At 38.1% G+C, this 21,000-nt stretch overlaps 1 protein-coding gene across 7 annotated transcripts in view; it reads left to right on the top strand.

The window, feature by feature from the left end:
* HDAC4 (histone deacetylase 4) overlaps window positions 1-21,000 on the top strand; it is a 204,736-nt gene that overhangs the window by 118,360 nt on the left and 65,376 nt on the right. For all 7 annotated transcript variants that reach the window (XR_015795164.1, XM_088135538.1, XM_088135536.1 and 4 more), the window contains 6 exons: window positions 2,727-2,843; window positions 2,932-3,130; window positions 3,912-4,135; window positions 15,040-15,291; window positions 16,784-16,970; window positions 18,692-18,825. Coding sequence is in view for 6 of the 7 variants with exons in the window: in XM_088135538.1 (XP_087991664.1) it covers window positions 2,727-2,843; window positions 2,932-3,130; window positions 3,912-4,135; window positions 15,040-15,291; window positions 16,784-16,970; window positions 18,692-18,825 (1,113 nt within the window). In the remaining variant the exon portion in view is untranslated. The remainder of the gene's footprint in view (window positions 1-2,726; window positions 2,844-2,931; window positions 3,131-3,911; window positions 4,136-15,039; window positions 15,292-16,783; window positions 16,971-18,691; window positions 18,826-21,000) is intronic.

The raw sequence follows: 21,000 nt of genomic DNA, 5'->3' as shown, positions 1-21,000 counted from the left end.
CCTCACCATATCTTCCTTGGCTCAGGACTACAAAAATGCCACCACCAGATTACAATTATTGATCTTGGCATTTACCAGATTATTTGACTTGTAAGTATGAATTAGTCATATGCCATTTTCTTCAGTAAACTGTCCCCCAAATTGCATACTATATACATTTATATCAAAAAAGAAAGTACCAGGAAACAGTTCTAATTTCTTAATGACGTGTCATTGCATTCAAGTATGGTGAACACTAATATATGTAGGATAAATTAAATATTTCTGTAAAATAACAAAATGACTGTTAACTAAACCCCCAAAACAAAACAAAGAAAGATAATCCACAATAATAATGCTGCTCTTTTTGTACTTCAACTATATATAACCCTATATAGCTGTAGGAATAATGAGGGAAAACTCAAAGCAGATTTTACCAAGCATAGGGTACAAACATCTGAAGGCCTGCTCAGTGGTAATTCTTTGCCATCATTTCTGCACAAAGCCTTCTAGATATTCACAAGAAGAAAAAGTGGACCACTCCATTATTTGATGTGAATAGCTTGCACAATTCTGCAGATAAAGTCACTTGTGTTCTCTCTGATTTGTATGCTATATTTAATACAGATCTGTTGGATGATAGTTTATCCTCTGTTTGTCCAGTTATAAATGGTTTTTTTTTTTTTAATGTGTACTGCCTGGGGATTTGTGGTGGACAGATCCTTGGAGAAATGAGACATACTACAAATGTACTTGTCTCTTGCCATTTTAAGTTCATACAATAAAAGTGACCAGATGGGATGATCTTTTGGGTAGGGATAGTGGTGAACACCACTTGTTAAAGTATGTGGGGACTTCTTAGACATGGTACTGAAGTATGTGATGGCGCTTCAGTTGCAGGAATTTCTGGATGTGGAGGAGTATCTAGATTCATTTCCATTTGGCTTTTAAATCTGGTTATCAGGTAGAAACTGTTCAGGGCCCATTGGTGATGATTTATGCTGAGAGGATGTTACTCGTGTATCTGCTAGACTTCTTAGCAACTTTCAGTACATCAACAAGTAGCCTGGGGAGATATGGGGAGAGAATGCACAAGAGTCTGAAAGCCTGAGAAAATAAAAAGATATTTCTGTTGCATTTAAAAGATAATAATGGATATACTAACCGAACCTTTCTGGAGACAGAGTTGTATAAGTGAAGTACCTCATTCTAAATATTCTCTTCTCCCATAGCCACTTGTCTCATTTAAAGAGTGGCATTTAAAGAAAAGTATCTGAGAAAGATTTTAATTTACATACAGATTTAAACTTGGAGGCAGTTTAAAGTCATATACCAGTTCCTTGAACTGAATTCCTTTGTACCATTTAGTTGCCAAGAATTTTCAATGGTAGCACCACATGCAATTCTTTGTAAAATCCTGATGTGGAGAATCCCAAGCTATGGAATAATTGCTCCAGTCCTACTATTATGTTCTGATATCTGACTGAGATCCTGGGATTCATTCAATAAGCAGCATTCATATGCAGCCTAAACAGTGTGGCTATCAACAGCAAAGGCTTCTTTTTAAACCCTTCAGTCTAATAGTGAACTTTCACCAACTTGATTCTGAAGATCTTTTCTTCAACAATACTATGCTGTCTCAACATTACTGTATCTCATGGCCTTATTGTGAGGAAAACAGAGATGGAGAATGAACTGTATGTGCTAAGACCATGCAGGCATCCCATTTGAAGGGAAAAAGTGCTTCAGAGCATGTGCCCACTTCATGTGAACTTGAAGCAGTTCTGTATTTTCCCAGGACCGCCTGGCTGCAACTAAATCCTGGAAAAAGGCATTTGGGTTCAGGAGTTGATGGCTAGTGCTCCAAAGGACCTCTTCCTTTTCAGATTTGAATTTCTGTATAGTCTCTGGATTTCCTTGGAGGAAGATGGAATAAAAACATCATAGTCATACACAATTGAACATATGCATTTTGTACACTGATTTTTCAGGTAGAGGGGAAATATTCATATCTTTTTCACAAGGTTAAATATATATAATATTTATATTATATGCTTTGTATATTATGTATATATTATTATATATACTATAATACTGCAGGGAATTTGATAACCAGGAATTCCATTTACTGTTATTATTGTTCATTCCTTTAACTTCCTGTATACAGTACATTGATGAAAATAGAATGAGGCACTCTGCTTCCTTCTTTCATTGAGCCCTTGTCCTTCTGTAAAAGTGGGAGGTTTGTGTTACTCCTCCATTGGTTTACCATTCCAGTGAGGTAGTCAGCGCACTAAGTTTCATCCCATAATAAAATCAGTACCTGTGCTTTAAGTAGCAGCAGAGCAGCCTGGCGATGTTCTGTCTTCATTTTTAGTTAAAATGCCCCACTTGGGATAATATTGTTGTGGCATTGTTTCATTTGCCAAGACCTTCTTGTGGTGGTGGAAGAAGTCTTATTCCATTCCCATTTCCTTGTTGTTATTTAGAGTTTACATTGCACAGGGTTCACATCTGCTTCAGTGCTTGTTGTATTGCTTACAACAATAAACTCTTAACTCTCCAAATACACTATCTTAATTAATCTCATTGATAGACTTCCTATAAACTCCTTTGACTCTCCTCTCCCCAAAAGTATACATTTTTGGAAAGCTCTAAAAAGCCCCCAAAATAATGATTACACACAAGGTATTTGTTTCTTATATAATGGTATTATTCTGAGGCAGGATTTTTGGCTCTCTTTTCAGACCAACTTGGCTCATAGACCTGTTAATCGTGAAGGCTCAATAACACAGCTTCCATTGTATACATCTCCCTCGTTGCCTAATATATCCTTAGGACTACCTGCAGCTGCCCCATGTACTGTAAGTGATATTATATAATTTAGAAGGGGTCATTACCTTAACTCCATTTGTAAGCTCACTTCTTAAACTTGGTGCTATATGCTTGCAGGGTGGATCAGGACAGCAAGATTCTGAAAGACTTGCTATTCCATCATTACAACAACGAATCTCCATATTTCCTGGCACCCACATCACTCCTTATTTGAGCAGTACAGCAGTGGATAGAGAAGGGGGATCGACACACAGCCCTCTTCTCCAGCACATGGTTTTACTGGAACAGTCAACTGCACAAAATCCATTAGTCTCAGGTAAAAGTACTTCTCCCAGCAACTAGTTGACTTGATACCAAGTAAAGAAGCAGCATTGGTGACAGTTAGACCCTGGCATTAGCCTCTTGTGCCCTACTGCTGTAAGGATGGCTATCCTTTCCACCCTTTAACTACTCCATGCCTTGAATCGTTTTACCAAATGATTTACATGTCCAAAATTCTGAGGTTCCTGCTGGGAATCAGTAACTATTCAGGGCAGCAAATGAAGAATAAACTTGCTCAGCACATGCTTACTTAAAAATTATGCTATTGATAATGTTTGTGATCAAATGGCAGTAACTCTCGCCATAGGTTTTTCTTTATTTCATATAAGGAAGCTCTCAAATAACACTCCTGTTGTCATGAGAGGTCTGAATATACATATATAGAATTCTTTATCTTATGGTAATTTTGTCTTAAAAACCTGCAAACTGGCAAAAAGGACAAAGAGGCTCGCTTAATTCTTCTTCGCTTTTTAGAGCCACAAAGAGTCTGGCTTAAAGAGCCAGTTAGAGATTAAGAATGGCAGCCTGGATTGTTTTTAATACTTGTCTATTTTCATCATTTCTTGTTTTCTATTATGATAGCTATGTTTATGTTATTATGATTATCTTATAAGTTTTAACTGATATTAGCCACTTGCAGTCTCTGGAGCTGGGTGGGATATAAATGTTAGTAAGTAAATAAATAAATCATGTTGCTACAATGGAAAGAGTTATTCAAAAGCTTCTCCTTCCTCTTCTGTTTTTCTCCATATTGTCTTCTAACTGATATCTTTCAGGACTAGGGGCACTCCCGCTCCATGCTCAATCTCTTGTGGGTGCTGATAGGCTGTCTCCCTCAATACACAAACTGCGGCAGCACCGCCCTCTGGGGCGCACACAGTCTGCTCCTCTTCCTCAAAATGCACAGGCCCTCCAGCAATTAGTGATCCAACAACAACATCAGCAATTCTTGGAAAAACACAAACAGCAATTTCAGCAGCAGCAGTTGCACATTAACAAGGTAAGAGTATTCCAATTGCTGGTTCTCGCTTATGCAGTTTTAATGCACTGTTTTTGGAAGTGTCTTTAATGCTCACCATATAATTATATTGTGCAATATGTCTTCACCCTTAGACTGCTTACCATTAGAATGTTCATAGGAGAACCCTGGAAAATGGTGTATGGGAAGTATGTTCAAAACACAACCTCGTAAATTTGAGTAGCTGAAAATCAGAAGGATGCCTTTGAAAATTAGCTCTCTGAGGAGTTGTACTTACTGTATTATTTACCAGAGGTTCTGTTGGAATTGAATAGATTGGATTGACACCTGGAAATGTTGAGTTCTCTTTTAAAATGAAAAGCTAGCAGATTCCTAAAAGTATTTTGCTGCTTATTTTTCCTGACTCTCCTCAAATGATTCTATATATTATGACTTCAACCCGTCCCACCCAATCACGCAGAGAGGGCATGCTTCGGAATCCCTCAGTAAAAGAACTTCGATTAGCGGGGTCCAGAAGGTGGGCCTTCTCTGCGGTAGCCCCCGCATTTTGGAACATTCTGCCCCCAGAGATGCGATTGGCCCCCTCACTCCTGGCCTTCCATAGGGCTTTGAAGACCTGGTTCTGCCACTTGGCCTGGGGTGGGGAGGGAATACCTCAAGCATGGGGAGAAGCAGAGGCCTTCTGTCTTCAGCCTTAGATTTTTCATTTTCTTGGACTCTCCTTCCCCTTCTTTAGAAATGCTTTTAAACTGATGTTTTATGTATTTATATATATTTATGTTTTTAATGTTTGGTGTGACTCGCCCAGAGTTCCCCCATTGGGGGGAGATGGGCGGGTGAGAAATTTAATAAATAAAATAAATAAATAAATTTATTTTATTTAATTTATTTCATAAATTATTAATATTTATGAAGCATATCAGTGCCAAAGGATTAACTGTTTAATATCTGACTCTACAAAACACCTTTGAGATTGTGGTGGGATGTTACCTGAAGATGTTATCTAGCCGGGTAATGAAACATTTGCAAGAAAAGAACCAAGCTCAGAGAACCCCAAGGACTCCACAGTGGGATGTTTGTTCTAAATTGGTTTGTTCACTTCTTATATTGGGACAATCAGATTGTAGTCTGAATGTGGACCTTGGTCATTAAAAATGCAGCTTGTGGAACTAGAAGGAGCCCCACCTTGATCAGCTGATTAACTGGAAACATCATTTCCTACTGCAAATGAGTACAGAAAGCTATCTATCTATAGTGGGTCATTGGAAAGAGGCAATAGATTCCCTCCCTCCCTCTGATTTTGTTCAAGCAGGGTAACAAATCTCCCCACCTCCCTCTCAGTGACTGCAATCTTGTTCAGACTCTCTGGGAGAGAGTGGAGCATAGGCAGTATGTATGTGTCACATGGTTCCTGTACCCTGGCAGCTCGAGTAGCTTCATGACTGAAATGTTTGCTTGCTCTTGCTTTACAAAAATACATGAAATAGTTTTACTAAAGATAAGGTAAAGTTCTGTGATACGTGTTACATAGGGTACTATTATTGTTACTTTAACCATTGAAAAATCCTAATTTAATCCAGTTTTTTAAAAATGTAAGCAATGCTTCTCCTAAACTGACAAAATTTCTGAATGTTTCTGTTAAATTATGTCATTTGTCCGCATCCTCATTCTGCATCCTTCTCCTCATCCTTTACTTATAGGCTTCTTAGAATTTAGAGAAAAATACTGTAATCAGACTTAGATTTACAAGTGCTGCTGTTTCAGTGTGTGGTAAATATTTGTGATGAATTGCAATGCTCAGCCCCCAACAAATGTGACTCCTCTTGAAACTCAGACAAGTTCAAAGAAAGGTTCATTTATTGAGAAGTAGTATACAGTCTCCAAAGTATTGCTGAAATTAAAAAGCCGGCACATGCCGAACTCTACTTAACTCCTTTACTCTTCACCACCACACCCTTCCATCCCATAGTCCTTCTTGTGTCTTTCGCTGGTCTCACGCTGGTACGACCTTGGGCATTCCTGAGAAACAGATAACAACAGTCCATCTGCACTTAACGGTTATTCTTCTAGCTTCCCCTTTTCTATAATGGCAGAAACGAAGTAAGCCAACTAGCAAAACGGTTAATTGATTGCGAGGCTTCTGACATGCCACCCCTCTGGGAAGAAGGATTAGGTTTACTGTTTGGAACTGAGGACCTGTAAAAGAGTAAAGAGAGAAAAACATCATAAGTGCAACCCTGTATATATATAAAACAAACTATTTTGGTTTGTCTGGATATTTTCTGTGAAAGTCCTTGATTCGTTTGGGTGCTCTCACATGGGTTTTCCCCACCCATTTGTAATAAGACTTGGGAAAATGTTTCCATTGGACCAGAAACTGTATTTGTCCTCTGTGTTTCCTGGCATCTAAAATCCCTTTCACTTCAAAATGCCGCTCTCCTCCTATCGTTATTGGATTGGGGGTTGGCTGGGTGGGATGCCACCTAGGTGATTCCTTGCAAGGCTTCAGGAGGTTGCTGTGGAACACAGGATGCATGTTTCTAAGGTCCTTTGGTAGCTGTAGTCGGAAGGAGGCTGGGTTTACCATCACCCTTTCGATGGTAAAGGGTCCTATGAACCTAAGTCCCAACTTCTTTGATGGCTGTGGAGACTTGACATGTTTAGTGGATAAATACACTTTATCCCCCACCTTCCATGGCTTTTCAGTGACAGTATTACTAATTCTCTGATTAAAGCAACAATCACAACACAAGTTATACAGTATCGCTTTAAAATGTTAGTTGCTGGCATAGATACTTCTTTCAGTGAAAAAAGAGAGAGAATTGAAGAGGGAACACTTCATTTATAGAACAGAGTAAAGACTATTACTGACATCATTTTTGTATTTCTGAAAACATGCCATTGTTATGCATGTACCAGACCTGGACTTCATTCAACTTAGCGTAGTAATGTAGCTTAGAGCTGCTAATTCCATGGAGATTTTTCTTAACTATTCTCCAAACATACTTTCCAGAGTTTAAAATTAGAGTTACTGGATGCTGTTGCTTTGAAAGTAAAAATATATTGCATTTCATTTGTGCTTTTTAAATTTTAAATACATTTCTTCATAGTTGAATGCTGACCCCCACCTTTTTAATACATTTTTATTGGTAAGATAGAACATGAAACTGCTACTACAAAAAAAAATACACGAATGATTTATGCAGTATAAAAATCTACTTACTTTATAGTGATTAAAATAAACTAAACATGAGGAGAAAAACAAAAATATAAATTCATATCGCATAAATCTAGTATCAGTATGGGATTAATTCAGTCTTTAAGGATTCAATTAATCCCATATTGATACTAGATTTATTAAATCTAAACTATATAGAATATATTGCTCCAACTTGTCATTTTTGGAATATAAGGACATATTTATCCCTTATCTGGCCCACACTTTTCAATAATTTTTTTTTTTTTTGCCCACTATCTTACAATTTGAATTATTATACAGCATCAGTTTCTTGTGTGTTTCTGACGTGCATACCCTTTTCAGAATCAGAGTTGTTTTTTAATTTTCAGGTGGACTATCTTTGTTTTCTTCCTAATTTAAAAACTAAATTTAGGCTCTGATATATTATATCAGTTACAAGGTTAACTGGCCAGTTTACAGTGTTTCAGTCTGTTGATAATAATTTCATTCAATAAGTAATCTCACAATTTTATTGAATGAGAGAATATTTTAAATGGACTTAGTAGATATATGCACTTGCTAAGTATATAGGTTCCTAGCAAGACTTTAACAACAGTGTTAACTAACCACAATTAATACATGTTAATTTAAGTTTAGTAGAAAAATATAAATTAAATAGACAATTAACATTTAAAAGATTTGGGGATTGGGGCAGAGGGATAATGTGGAAATATTTAATATGCTAGAGGATACTACAACTATTAATGGTCAACAATGTAATATGAACAAAAATCAGAAGATTTCTATCTGGTCCTGTAAATCTTGTTATTCCCAACTGGGAATAACAACTCCTTGGTTTGAATAAATTACCACTCAGGCACAAACTAAGCTGGTCCTTTGTGTATCCTTACTTAACATTCCTGTTTTACCACCTTGTCATAGAGTTTGCCTTCTTAGCATTGTTGTTCATTGTTCAACTCTGTGACATTCTTCCACAGATGATGAGGTTCATAATAGAGACATGATTGTTCTGAGATCAGGTTGTTTTGAAATTATGCTTTCTCAGGATCTGAAATATAATAAGCCTTTATAGGACTCAATTTTTCTAACTAATAGAAATGTAATGGAACCATCTCAGTTCTGAATACTCATGTTCCGAATGTTTATTGCAAAAACATTGAAGTCCTGCTGTCAGCACAATCACCACTTATTCAGAATCATGATGGTTTACAGAAAAAAATTAAAACATGCATGGTACAACATAACTATAAGTAATGAAATCTTCACAGTGAAGAATATAAAACAATAAAATTCCACAGCAAACAGTACTTAGACTCTTGTGTGAGAGACATTTTGCTGGCATATAGAAGTCATTGGAAAGGCTTATAGCAATCTGTCAAAGTATTTCTTTTTGTTTGCAGCCCAAGGGCTAGAACTTGTTATATGTCTCTGAATGATGTTTCTTCTTTCCCATAGGAACAAGGTTAACTTTTTCCTTGTTGAACATGTTTCTCTCAGCCACTTTGGATTTTCATGTCCTAGGTGATGATGTTTCTTCTTTTTACGCCTCTAATTTACAGTTTTTAAAGGGATCGAGCAAACAGTATCACCTTACGTTGGTGTAGTTTCTGGCATGGAGCCTCTCCTTGGTGTTCATCATAGTCATAGACAGCCCTATGAACACAAGGCAACTTGTCCTCTACATTTACCTTCTTAGAAAACCACTTTCCATATAGCCACAACCTCAGCAAGTAAATGGCCAAATCTTTTATATCTGATATTGCACAGAGAAACGCTGGTCCTCTATCCAGATATTCTATTCTTCATGTTGAATTATTTTCTGTAACCCTGTCTTTCTGCTTTGATATGGAGCTGAATATCTCTGAGATCTGGAGGGTTGTTTTATTTTACTTATAACAGAAAGCTCCTTTCTTTTCCGGTCTGCATCTTTTTGTCACTTATGGAGGAATCATCCAGTATCACAACAGCGTTTTTCCAAATGATGTCTACAATTTGTTCAGGTTATGAGTTGTTAAAGCAGAATTCATCAGAGAGTATTCCACTTGGGCAATAGCTGCCTCCACTGAGGTCTGGTACAATACTGATACCAAAACTATGCGGGACAGTTGCAAGGGCTCAGCCCTCCAATCTTCTTGAACATAACATCAAGCATCTTCAGAAAGAAATGCCTTTCTCAGAGAATATTGCTGACAAATAGCCATCATAGATTCTTAGCCCACCATCAGTAATCATTTCTGAATTCACATAACCCACTCTCCTTCCCTTCTATGGTGTTATGTTTCCTCCCCTCAGTTTGAAGAGATCTCTGTGCCAGCCAACAGAGTTGAAGAAAGGGAGGAGAATCATGCCTGTACAAGGAATGTTTAAATAAAGAGAATGGGGCTCCTGCCAAAAATCTTAGTTCAAGATGGATGGGTGTTTCTGAAAAAAGGAACACAATTACAAATAATTTCAGTGAGAAAGAAAATAGAAAATAGCAAAAGAAGCTGGGGTGGATACACAAAATATTCCATCTGTACCAGAAATTCAGTATAGGTCCTCTGGCATGCATGGGACCAACTACCAGTTGGCATAAATTTGTAATCATTGTGGAAGACATAAAATCCTGAGTAGACATTGAAATCCTCCAGAACAAGAAATCTAGGGTAATCAACACCACATCTGAAATCACCCCATCTACTTTGGAAAATATATTGTGACACATCAGGATAGATTATATGATAACAGCATGCTTACAGTGTCCTAGCCACCCAAGTGCAGCAACATGCACCCAAAACTGCCAAACTGTCAGATAAAGCATCTGGCCAATGCGAAGATATTGCTGTGGACCATAGCTATTCAATCACTCCATCCTCTAGTCCTAACCTGCTGTCCTATGGAATAGCCTTGTGGGTAGAGCAGGTTCCTGTAATACAATCCTAGTCAGCACTCTCCCCTAGGATTAAATCCTGGATTATAGCTGTCTTGCCAACAACTGCCCTAGCATTGAAGAACAGGATTTTTAATGGCCACAATCTCTATCGCCTTGAGTTGCTTAGATAGACTGAAACCTGAAGGTAAAAGGAACAATTGGGCCTTTTCTCCTTTCCCCACAACAACCAGATTGCAGCTCCTCACCACATCTCCTCTGCTAGTTAATATTTCAGTATTTGTTCTTGGCTATATCCCATTCCTCACTCTCACTGTCTTCTCAGCCCATCTTTAAGAGTAGCCCCAGATAGAACCAGCAGTCCAAATTCCACTTCCATTAAAAATCCCACTTGTCTGTATTACCCACGTGACTCTACAGAGGCAAACCAGAGTGATTTGCTCCTTGACCACTGAGCCTCCTGACAGAAACCTTGCTGCACAGGGGCAATGCTCCTTTGAGCTCCAAGTGAATGCAATCCTGGGTAGATAGCCTCTGCCAAGGGCACAGAATCAAAGGCCTAATCCTTCAAGGGAAGTTGTTTTGCAGAGGCAGGCAGTGCATTTCCTTCTTCTCACTTATTACTTGGGTAATAGGATAATCTTTTCTTCAGTCTCTTCCTGTGGGGACAGGATAGCAACAGGCCTACAAAGCAACTTTCCTATTACTCTCCCCCCCCAAGCATCTTGATCTTCATTTTCATCACCAATCCAAAATTTAAATCCAGTGCCTTCAACAGTTTTGCTGCTAAGATTAGTGCTTTTAGTTCCTCTACTTAGTTCACCCATTCCCACATGAAAGTTGTGATTTTATGATGGTCACTCTACCAGGACTTCTCTGCTTATAGTCATTTTTGGAAACAGAGATCTATGATAATGTATATAGCCACTATTTTTAACTAGGGATAGTGGCAGAACTCCATAATTTTCTGGTCTTCACTCTTTGGGGTTGATAGATCACTTGTCTCTTACCACTAGCCTATTATCTCTTGGCATCAATTATTTCCACCCCAGCAATGGAACAGATATTCCATTGTCCCCCAATTCTTAGAATAGCATGAGGACATCTGTTGGGCCTTCAGATCTTGTTCTTTCTACCCAGCAACCCAGTCCTATCATATCTATCAGTCCACTTTCCTAAAATACTATCTTGGCTAAAGTTGCACACCATTACTGGAGTTTCATTGGAAGGCAGTCAGTGGCAAAGTCTGTATTCATGGACATTTGCTCTGTGACATCTACTTCACAAAGAATGGTGGCTTGGGTAGATGCAAAACAACTGCCTGTTTTTTTTCTAGTTCTGTTCCCTAAATTCCATTCAAATGGAGGCTTAACAGTCTTGTTCCTGTACCCATTGATAAGGAGAGCAGGAAGCTGGACAATATGGGAAGAAAGATCCATGATATATTCTTCTAGATTGTAAACCATTAGACTCGTACGGCATTTCCTTAGTGAAAAGGTCACTTGCCCCCACTTCTATCCCCAATTTGCCTGTGCATAAATGGCAGATAATGTGGGTCTTGCAGGTTGAGGTCACTCAGATGATAAAGCAGCAAATTAGCATAGCACAACATTCCTGGATTCCTTCACTGGGCAGGGTGTTGGAGTAGATGACTGCTAGGATGCCTTCCAACTCTTCCATTCTGTGAATGTAGTGCTAAGACTGTGGCAGTGGCACTTCAACACTATGCATGCCTATGATCATTAGAGTTAACCACAGAGACAGGCTTTGGAATAGCAAACTTCCCTTTTTCAGGGATTAGGGCTAGTCAGTTCTAAAAGTGGCAATATAGTAGTTAACTTCCATAAACAGAAGAAGATAAGCAGGAGGCTTGGGATCAACCATTGGCTTCAAACTACTTACAGGCCAGCTCTTGATATCAACCTCTCTACCAAGAGCTGGTTCTCCCGGTGCCCTGACAAATCATTTCATTTTTCCTCTTCTCAGGGCATGAAGAGATACTTCCTTTATTCTGCAAAATCTGGCAGTCAGCCTTTTAAGAAGTCCTCCAGCAGTCCAGTCATCGTCTTTGACTTCAGAACTCAAACACTTCCCAACTTACTGGCTGTCTGGCCTGTGTTTGGGAAGATACCTTTCAACAGATGAGTCCTCATGATTGCTTTATGTGATACTATACTCAGTTTCACACTTTATCACTTGAAGGAGGCCTTACTGCACATCAGCTGCTTCTATCCTGATTCAAGAGGTAAGTATATTATTCTGAAAATAGGCAGTTAAATCTACTTTGCTAGGTGATGTGCACATCTGTTCTTTATCATCTGAAGCTTCCAGTCACAGTCTAATAGATACCTTCACATCCACACAATTGTTTTCTTCAAAGCTATCTCATCCTTAAATTCCAGTTTCAGGATCACGTACAAAATTACCTCAGGTAACCCAATAGTTGTCTTGTACATCAACACAGAGGAACAAAATCAACTGAACTTCTCAACACAAGGTTTGAAGGAATGGTCCAAAGTTTGGGGATCCACCTAAGAAACATCCACTGGGCTAACAGACTGTTTAAGCCACTCGTATGAATCATCCCACAAGCAGGAACTAAAGAGTAGTGAACTGCCCTAACTGTTCCGTCAGCAGAGTTGGATACAATTACCTATTTCAACTGATGTTTTTACGATCTCAGATGAACTTTTAGTAAAACCAAAAGATGAACTTTCCATGGGTAACACATTTCTATTACATTGGGGAGCCCCAATATTTATCCTCACTCCTCCAGTTCCTCTGCTAGTCAGGATAACAACAAAAATCAGGAGCCAACTACATCTTGATCGCCTGTGGCTATGCTAAGCTTTAGTTCCTTTTACTGGAACTCTACTACCTCTCCATCAGGGTGAACCTAATTACGATCTCCAGCAATTTCAGGAAATCTCAGCCTATACAATGGCCTGGTAAAACTGCTATAACTTCCTTTCCTCAACCTCATAGGATTATCTGACCCTGACTTCCTGTAGACCAGTAGTCTAGGGTATAGCTTTTTGTGTCTGGTGGCTTACTACTAGAAAAACTGATGCTTCCTAAAGGAAATTATCTCTTTTTGCACAGTATAAGGATTGCCCTTGTCTATGTGTAACTTGGACTGCACTTTATCTTTTCTACCCCACAAGGATTATTTTTCTTCTTCATTGAAAATGTTCTTTGCGGTTATCTCTGTGTACTTTTTTCCAGTTTAGAGTGTTTCGGCATTCTTGTATCCCCAAAGAATTAAAGAATGAATACAGTGTCTACAAATTACTCTTCCAGTCCCCCTTTGAAGTACTGGCAAGATACTCTTGTTGCAGTTATTTTGGCACAGTCTTCCTTGAGGTGGTTATTTTGTCTCAGAGAAGGAGTGAGCTCTGTACTTTAGATCCTCCTTCTTGGCACTCCGTAGGGATAAACTGACACAAAGACCTGACATATTCTTTATGCCGAATTTTGTTTTATCTTTTCATTTAAACCAGGACTCTGCCTAGTTTTTTTTTCTTTGCAGATTTGTTGTCCCCATTGAAATATTCTTTACGCTCGCTAAACTTCTGCAAAATAGTTGCTTTCTGTCCATAAAACAGAACTATTCCATAAGGACCATCTTTTCTTTCTGTAATATTAGGAACTGAAGAAAGACTGTCCTCTGACTTCTCAGTATTTTTCAAAATGAATTAGAGGAATCTTAATTGAGGAAATGGAAGTAATAGAAACATTGGGAGGAATAATGTAAAGTTATAAGGGAGATGAACCTCAGTGTGGTCAAATGAAGTTGATTTTAATAAACCGCATAAAAATTATAAGTAGAAATCTATGGCAGGAGAAACAAATAGAAAAAGTTCTTGAACCTAGTCAAATATTTAGATAGATAGATAGATAGATAGATAGATAGATAGATAGATAGATAGATAGATAGATAGATAGAATTTTATCATTAATTAGAACAGAGTTTCTCAAAGTATGGGCTGTGACCCTACAGGAAGTTCTAAGCAGGGGATGCAGGGTCACCAGACAGTGTCTTCATTACACTCTTCCAAGCAGATTTAGCAGTCTGATATATCCTGAATGCAAAGGAACTTCAGATCCCATAGCTTTTCATGAAGCCCCAGTGGGTTGGTTGATTTGAACACACCGTGTTTACCTTTCAAAGGAGTAATCATGCCTGGAGGTTATGAGGCTTCTATGCAGAGTTCTTTCTGTCTGACTTGATGTACACTCTGCTTAAGGCAGAGGGAAAGGGAGCGTTTTAGGATGTCATAATATCTTAAAAGTTTGAAAACCCTTGCATTAAAATAATTTATTTATTACTCTACACTCAAGCTTTGAGACTACCCCACCTGCTTTGAGGTTTTTAAGATAAGTAGCATATAAATATTTTAAATAAGTAAATAAATAACAATATTGCCAAAAACTAGGACAATATTGAGGTAGATTTGGTTTTAGTTTTGTTCTGAGGGATAGTCAAAACTATTTTGAGACTTATTGTGATCCTCAAGTTTTTGTTAAGGTCAGGAGTGAAAACCATTTTATACTATAGTGACTAAACGAGTGTCTTTATATTTAGTATTTATTTTTATTAAGCATTTATTAACTTGGCTTTATTTCATAAATGCAGTCTCATTGTTAATCCAATGCAAAATTGATATACTTCGCTGTGCCTCCATGTTTAAAAATAATCTGTCACGTGTATGACTTAGAAATTTTAAACTTCTAAAATTTAATCAAGCGAAGTATAAAATTTAGGTTGTTATATTTTAAAAAGGAATTTCAGTGTCTTGATAGTTTTCCATTGTCTTTTCAAAAGAACTGTGCTCTGACTCTTTGAGTTTCTTTCAGATGATGCCAAAATCAAATGAGGCTTCCCGTCAGCATGAAAGCCATCCTGAAGAGACTGAAGAAGAATTAAGAGAACATCAAGCATTTTTGGAAGACCAATATATTGACAGGGTAGCAAATCAGAAGGAAATTCAAGGATTGACCCAAATGGTCCATGTGAAGCAAGAACCTGCTGAAAGTGACGAAGATGGAGAACAACAAGAATTAGAACCAGGACAAAGGCAAGCAGAGCAGGAACTGCTCTTCAGACAGGTAAACACAATACCCTAAATAACAGCATTCATTTATTAGTGTATATTTTCCAGAGGCTTGTACATTTATTATCCTGAAGTTCTGTATAGAAACAGCAGCTGGGTTCACACAACGTAGTATGCCAGAATGTGACTTTTTTATTCTGACATTGTATATTGTGCAAACCCAACCTATTTGTTTTATTTAAAAACCTATGGAGAAGCAAACCATGGTTTAGCAGAGATTTCTCAAACTCATGAGTGTCAAGTCACTTAGCTACAGAACATTATCACATAAAGTTTTAAAGCCAAGAATTAGGATTCAAGAGTACAGAATCTTTAGAACTGAGATAGGAATCCTCCATGGGACTAATTCAAGGTTATGCCGATTCTTGATAATTTCAGCTCAAAAGAGATGTACCTAGTTTGCTCCATTTAGCATGCTTCTACTATAGATGTGAGAATGTTGATCACATCTTTCTCATATTCAAGTCTTTCCATTTCTGTTCTTAATTGTCTTCTACACGTCTGAAATAGAATTCTCCCTTCTCTTCCGAAAGGGATATATGATAGATGTCCCTATATAGAGAAGTGCAACAGTTCTGTTTTGGTTGCAAAATGAAATAATATAAAATGCAAGATTGTTCTTCCCCTGGAAATGCATTACATTCAAATCCATTCTTAGTGTTTATTAAGGTGGCGTGATCTCTTGTACTTTGTTTTACTGTTCATCCCTTGAAACAGTTAACTTGGATAAAAGATGTGTGTGAATTATTAATAATCCCATGTCAGTTGGGACAAAACTTTGCTGTGCTATAAATAACTTTGTATATAATTACATTTAGCATGACTGAATTACTTAGAATCTCTTCAGTGTCAAATTTGTGTCACAGGAAGAAAAGGTGGTTGATGTTCAAGTGCATGCTAACTAGAGTAGTATTAATTCTTTCTACAGTATTTTCTTCAACCCAATATGCAGCATGGGATTCATTTTAATTTTTAAAATGTTATCTGCATTTTCTGTATCTAATTATGTATCTAGAACTATTTTCCGGTCTTTCATCCATTTTTCTTTTGCCATTTTTCTCCTTTCTTTTGCTTTCTTTTGCTTTCTTTTTTACCCCAAGATGGTTAAAATATTGCTAGTGCATCCCAGTTGTGATCCATCATTCAAAGGTGATTCTTGGGTCAGTTACATTATCTCTTCAGCTGGATATTTCATAGTTTAGAATTCAGTGATGTACCCAGTTTGTTTTTAGAAAAGTTGAGGGTGAATTATCTCTCAACTCTCCAGTTTCAGAGAAAAGATCAGCTTTTACTAGTTTATTAAAACTCTACTAAAGGGCTTTAAAAATATATCATTGTGTACTTTTATGTATGTGAATGTATTGGCTAGTAAAACAAATGGTTAGTAGACTAATATGAAGCAATTGTTCACTATTAACAAGCAAACAAAAAAAAGGGATTTGTAAAACAAATCTTCAAACAATAACATGTTTTATTCTCCTTTATAGCAAACTCTTCTACTGGAGCAGCAACGTATTCATCAGCTCAGAAACTATCAGGCATCCATGGAAGCTGCTGGCATTCCAGTATCCTTTAGTGGGCATCGGCCACTTTCTCGAGCCCAGTCATCACCTGCTTCTGCCAACTTTCCATTATCTACACAGGAGACACCATGTAAGCCACAGTTCACAACAGGTAATATGTGAAACAGTCTCTTGGAATAATGGCAGCCCCACTCTTTATACATAATTTCGTTGGTGTTCTCTGAGTCAAGAAAATCACAAATGGTGCAGATATTTTGCTAAGCATTCTAGCAAAGCTTCATCAGTGCAATGGTCCAGAAGTGGGGTTGCCTTGCTGTATGTTTAAATTCTGTGTGATGGTTGGATATTCTTGGCAGGTGTCCATTGATTGGTGGTTGGATGTCTTAATTTTGATCTGATTAGTAGTTGTAGAGGCAGAATATGTTTTCTTGAGACCAAGTTGTCATAAGCAGTTTTGTTCCTACTCACATCCTGGCAGAATGTGAAAGTGCCTGGCAAGGATCAGTTGGAGAAAAAAAGAAGAAAGGGGCAACAGAAACTAAATTCTCTAAGTCTGTATACCTGGGACTATTGAGTCTTTCAGGATAATGCATGGTAAAATCCAAAAATATTTTGGCCTAGCATATAAAGTGAAGGGTCTAGTATAAAAATGTGTAAGTGTTTAAAGCTACATTCAAATAATTGTTGTTTAATTAATGAGTTAAAGCAAACTTTTGAAAACTTTCTAGGAATCATGTTTACTGGCCTTGGTCCCCAGCCAGTATTTTGGTTTTTGAAATCATTTTCAGCAATTACTCAAAAAGTTGAATTTTGTGAATATTCATACATATTACTTGCAAAATCCAAAGTATTGGTATAGATCTCACCTACTCTGCCATTATGTTTGTTTGTTTATATAAACATTTGCACGCTGCCTACTTTATATGTGTTGGGCAGTTTATGAATCTACTAAAAAAGTATATGCAGACCCTCAGCATCTTCTCCCAAGAAGAACACATAGGGGAAGTTAAAATTTGCTAGAGGAGACAGTTATGTAAATACATGGGAACTTACCCATGTAAGGCCTTAAAGTTCATAACCAAAACTTTGAATTGGACCTGGAAAAGTCAGTAACCAGTGCTAAGTCTTTTACCATCAGTTAGCAGAAAGGCCACTGTGTTCTGGACCAGCTGTAGCTTCTGTGTCATTTTCAAAGGCAGCCCCATGTAGAGTGTATTGCAGTGTGTAACAGTGACATGATGAGTCACTGTCATCAGGACCTCCTGATCTAAACAGTACACAGTTGGCATACCAGTCAAAGCTTGGCCAGAGCCATGAATCCAAGATGAACTCCCAAATGCTGTACCTATTCCTTCAGAGAAAATGCAGCCTTATCCAGGTTTTTTGCCCTTGGCAAGAAAGAGAAGGTGGGAAGTAAGTGGAGTAACAATTTTCATAATGCTAAATCATGGTTTAAACAATTATGTCTCAGCCTACCCATAAGATTCTCTTAAAGCAATATATTGTATACCTTAAACAATAATAATGGTTGTGTCTTATTTTCTATTAACATTGAATGCCAAATTCTTATTTAAATATCAGAGAAGTTCTGGAATTGATGGAAATAAGATATGATTTGACTGTAAAAAGTTAGAATTTCTTTATCACTCATTTAACTCTCCAGGTGGTGGGTTTTTTTTTACTAAAATTGTGTTTACATTTTTATTTTGAAATTTGCTTTTTCAAATCATACTTTTCCATATGCATATATAATATATAAATAATAGTGTGTCCTTATCAACTTTATGGAGAAATAAGGTCACTGGGGACTTTGTTCACCTTGTCAGTAGGAGTAGGAGTGTAGCCTGAATTAATTCATATCCTTTGATGCAGGCCTTGTATATGACACCTTGATGCTGAAACACCAGTGCATCTGTGGAAACACAAACAGTCACCCAGAACACGCAGGGAGAATCCAAAGCATTTGGTCACGGCTTCAGGAGACAGGTCTTCGTAGCAAGTGTGAGGTAATAGATGATCTAATAGAATGGAGGGAAAGGGTTTTGGCAGCATGAGGCTTAATCTCTAGATGTTACAGCAGAAATGTATGAACTATATCACTTCTGGCTGTAGTTGTTTTTCATGTAAATTATCACAGAAAAGAAGAGACGTGTTCTCTATTATTTCAGGGATGTTTTTAAGTGTGGTACTTTAACAAAAGTAACTAGTTTGAACTCATAGTGGTACACAGTTTTTTTTTCCTCCCTGCACTCAATCGTGACTGATTCTGTGGCAACTGCCTGGACGAGTCCCTGCAGTTTTCATGGCAAAGTGTTTTTTCAGAAGTGGTTTGCCATTGCCTCCTTCCTAGAGCAGAGCCCAGCTGGTGGGCGCAGGAAGGCGGGGTTTCCGTTGCTTTGCATCTTTTTTGGACGTACGCAACTTCCACGTTACCAGCAACTGGTCCCGTCTCCCATACAAGGCGCTGTCAGCGTTTTTCCTTCCACCGGGGTGAGAGTACCATTTATCTACTCATGGATGCTTTCGAGCTGCTGGATTGGCAGAAGCTAGGGATGAGACAGGAGCTCACTCTGCCTCACGGAGCTGGGCTCAAACCGCTGAAGTATACCACTTCATCTTAAAATAACAGAATCTAACATTCTGCAATTCAAATCCCAGAATTGAAAGAGACCATTTAGGCTAGGGGTTGGCAATCTTCTTCAATGTAGGGATCAGAGACCGTGCTGTTGTCATTTCTGGGGGACTTGTTGCTCTGCCCACCCCAAGGTGGCTGATGAAGCCATTGATAAAATGGCCGCCTGAGGAGGCAGGAGCACTGTCTATCTCTTTCTCATGGGCCAGATGAATATATTTCTTTTGGGGATCATGGATGATTTTGGCTGGCGGGCTACAGGTTGCCAACCCCTGCTCCATGCATATAGGAATCCAGATTAAAGCATCTGTGTCAGTTGATTCTCCCTACCCTCTGTTTGAACACAGGCAGTGAAAGAAAACCCATCACCTCTGAATAACTGGTTCCATGGCTGAATTGGTCTTATGTCTCAATAATTCAGTTACTGAATTTCTGGCTTTTGAAAATTCAATTTTCCAGTGGTCACAGCCAGTGATTTTGTTAACAAATGGAATGAGGAAACAGATTGTCATTATTACCTTTGAGAGCCCTCCCTGGTACTGAGAGTTAAGGCTTCTCCTTGTTCTCTGGGGATCTTCATGCAGTGAAATAGGCCAGGAAATAGAGCACAAATGGTATAAGATTTGTCACAAAGCTGACTGAACATACCTTAGTCTTTGTAACTGAACCTATTGCATGGCACTGAAGATGAAAAGACTTATTTTAAGCCTCAATTGCAACCTCAAGTAGTCCTGCAGAGGGATGGAGGGATTTTTTTTATCTGTCCCAGAAAGCCCAGTGTTGGAGCCTTAAATACCTACTGAGATAGATTTACAAGGCAATTTAAGGATGAGAGAACTTGGATTCATGCCAGACTTTTTTTTTTTAATGTAATGTTTGCTGAGTTATTCAGTAAGTGATCTGGTTCAATTATGTGAAATCACTTTCAGTTTATGAGGCCTGAGTATATGGACAAGATGCTTACAGTTATTTGTCCTATCACATGCTCTCTTGACCCCTGCCTAATTTGGCTCATTGGAACTAGCTAAGGGAAGTTTACTGGGGGATCTTGGGAGTAGTAAATACATCACACCAGCCTTGAAAGAAGCTGTGGTTTGACTAATGCTGAAGAGACCCTCCCTGGATCCAGAGGACTTTGTAAATTATTGTCCAGTTACAATACCTTTTTGGGGGACAGTGTGCTTCAGAGGGTAATAGCTATGCAGCTTTATATATATTGGATTGATTGATTGATTGGATGTGTTTATGTCAAACCCCTTTCAATCTGTGTTCAGCTGTAGATGAACTCTTGCAGAAGAGACAGGAATGTGTGACTTTGTTGAATCTGCTTGATTTCTCAACAGGTTTTGATCATGGTATTTTTGTAGACCCTCTCTGTGAGATAAGGATTGAGGGTGCTGTGTTAAAATGGTTCCACTTATACTTAAAGGGATAGTCTTAGAATGTAATCTTGATGGCTGTGGTATACATCCTGGAAGCTATGCTGTGGTGTGCCACAATGTATCATTTTGTATGTACCATTTTGTATGTACAGTACAATGTACCTGTC

The sequence above is a fragment of the Python bivittatus genome, unplaced genomic scaffold (genome assembly GCF_059951505.1).
Source record: "Python bivittatus isolate LINGU-HERP-01145 unplaced genomic scaffold, Pbiv_v1 ctg000200_np1212, whole genome shotgun sequence".
In the NCBI taxonomy this organism is placed as follows: domain Eukaryota; kingdom Metazoa; phylum Chordata; class Lepidosauria; order Squamata; family Pythonidae; genus Python; species Python bivittatus.
This window is presented reverse-complemented; position numbering and strand designations above follow the sequence as displayed.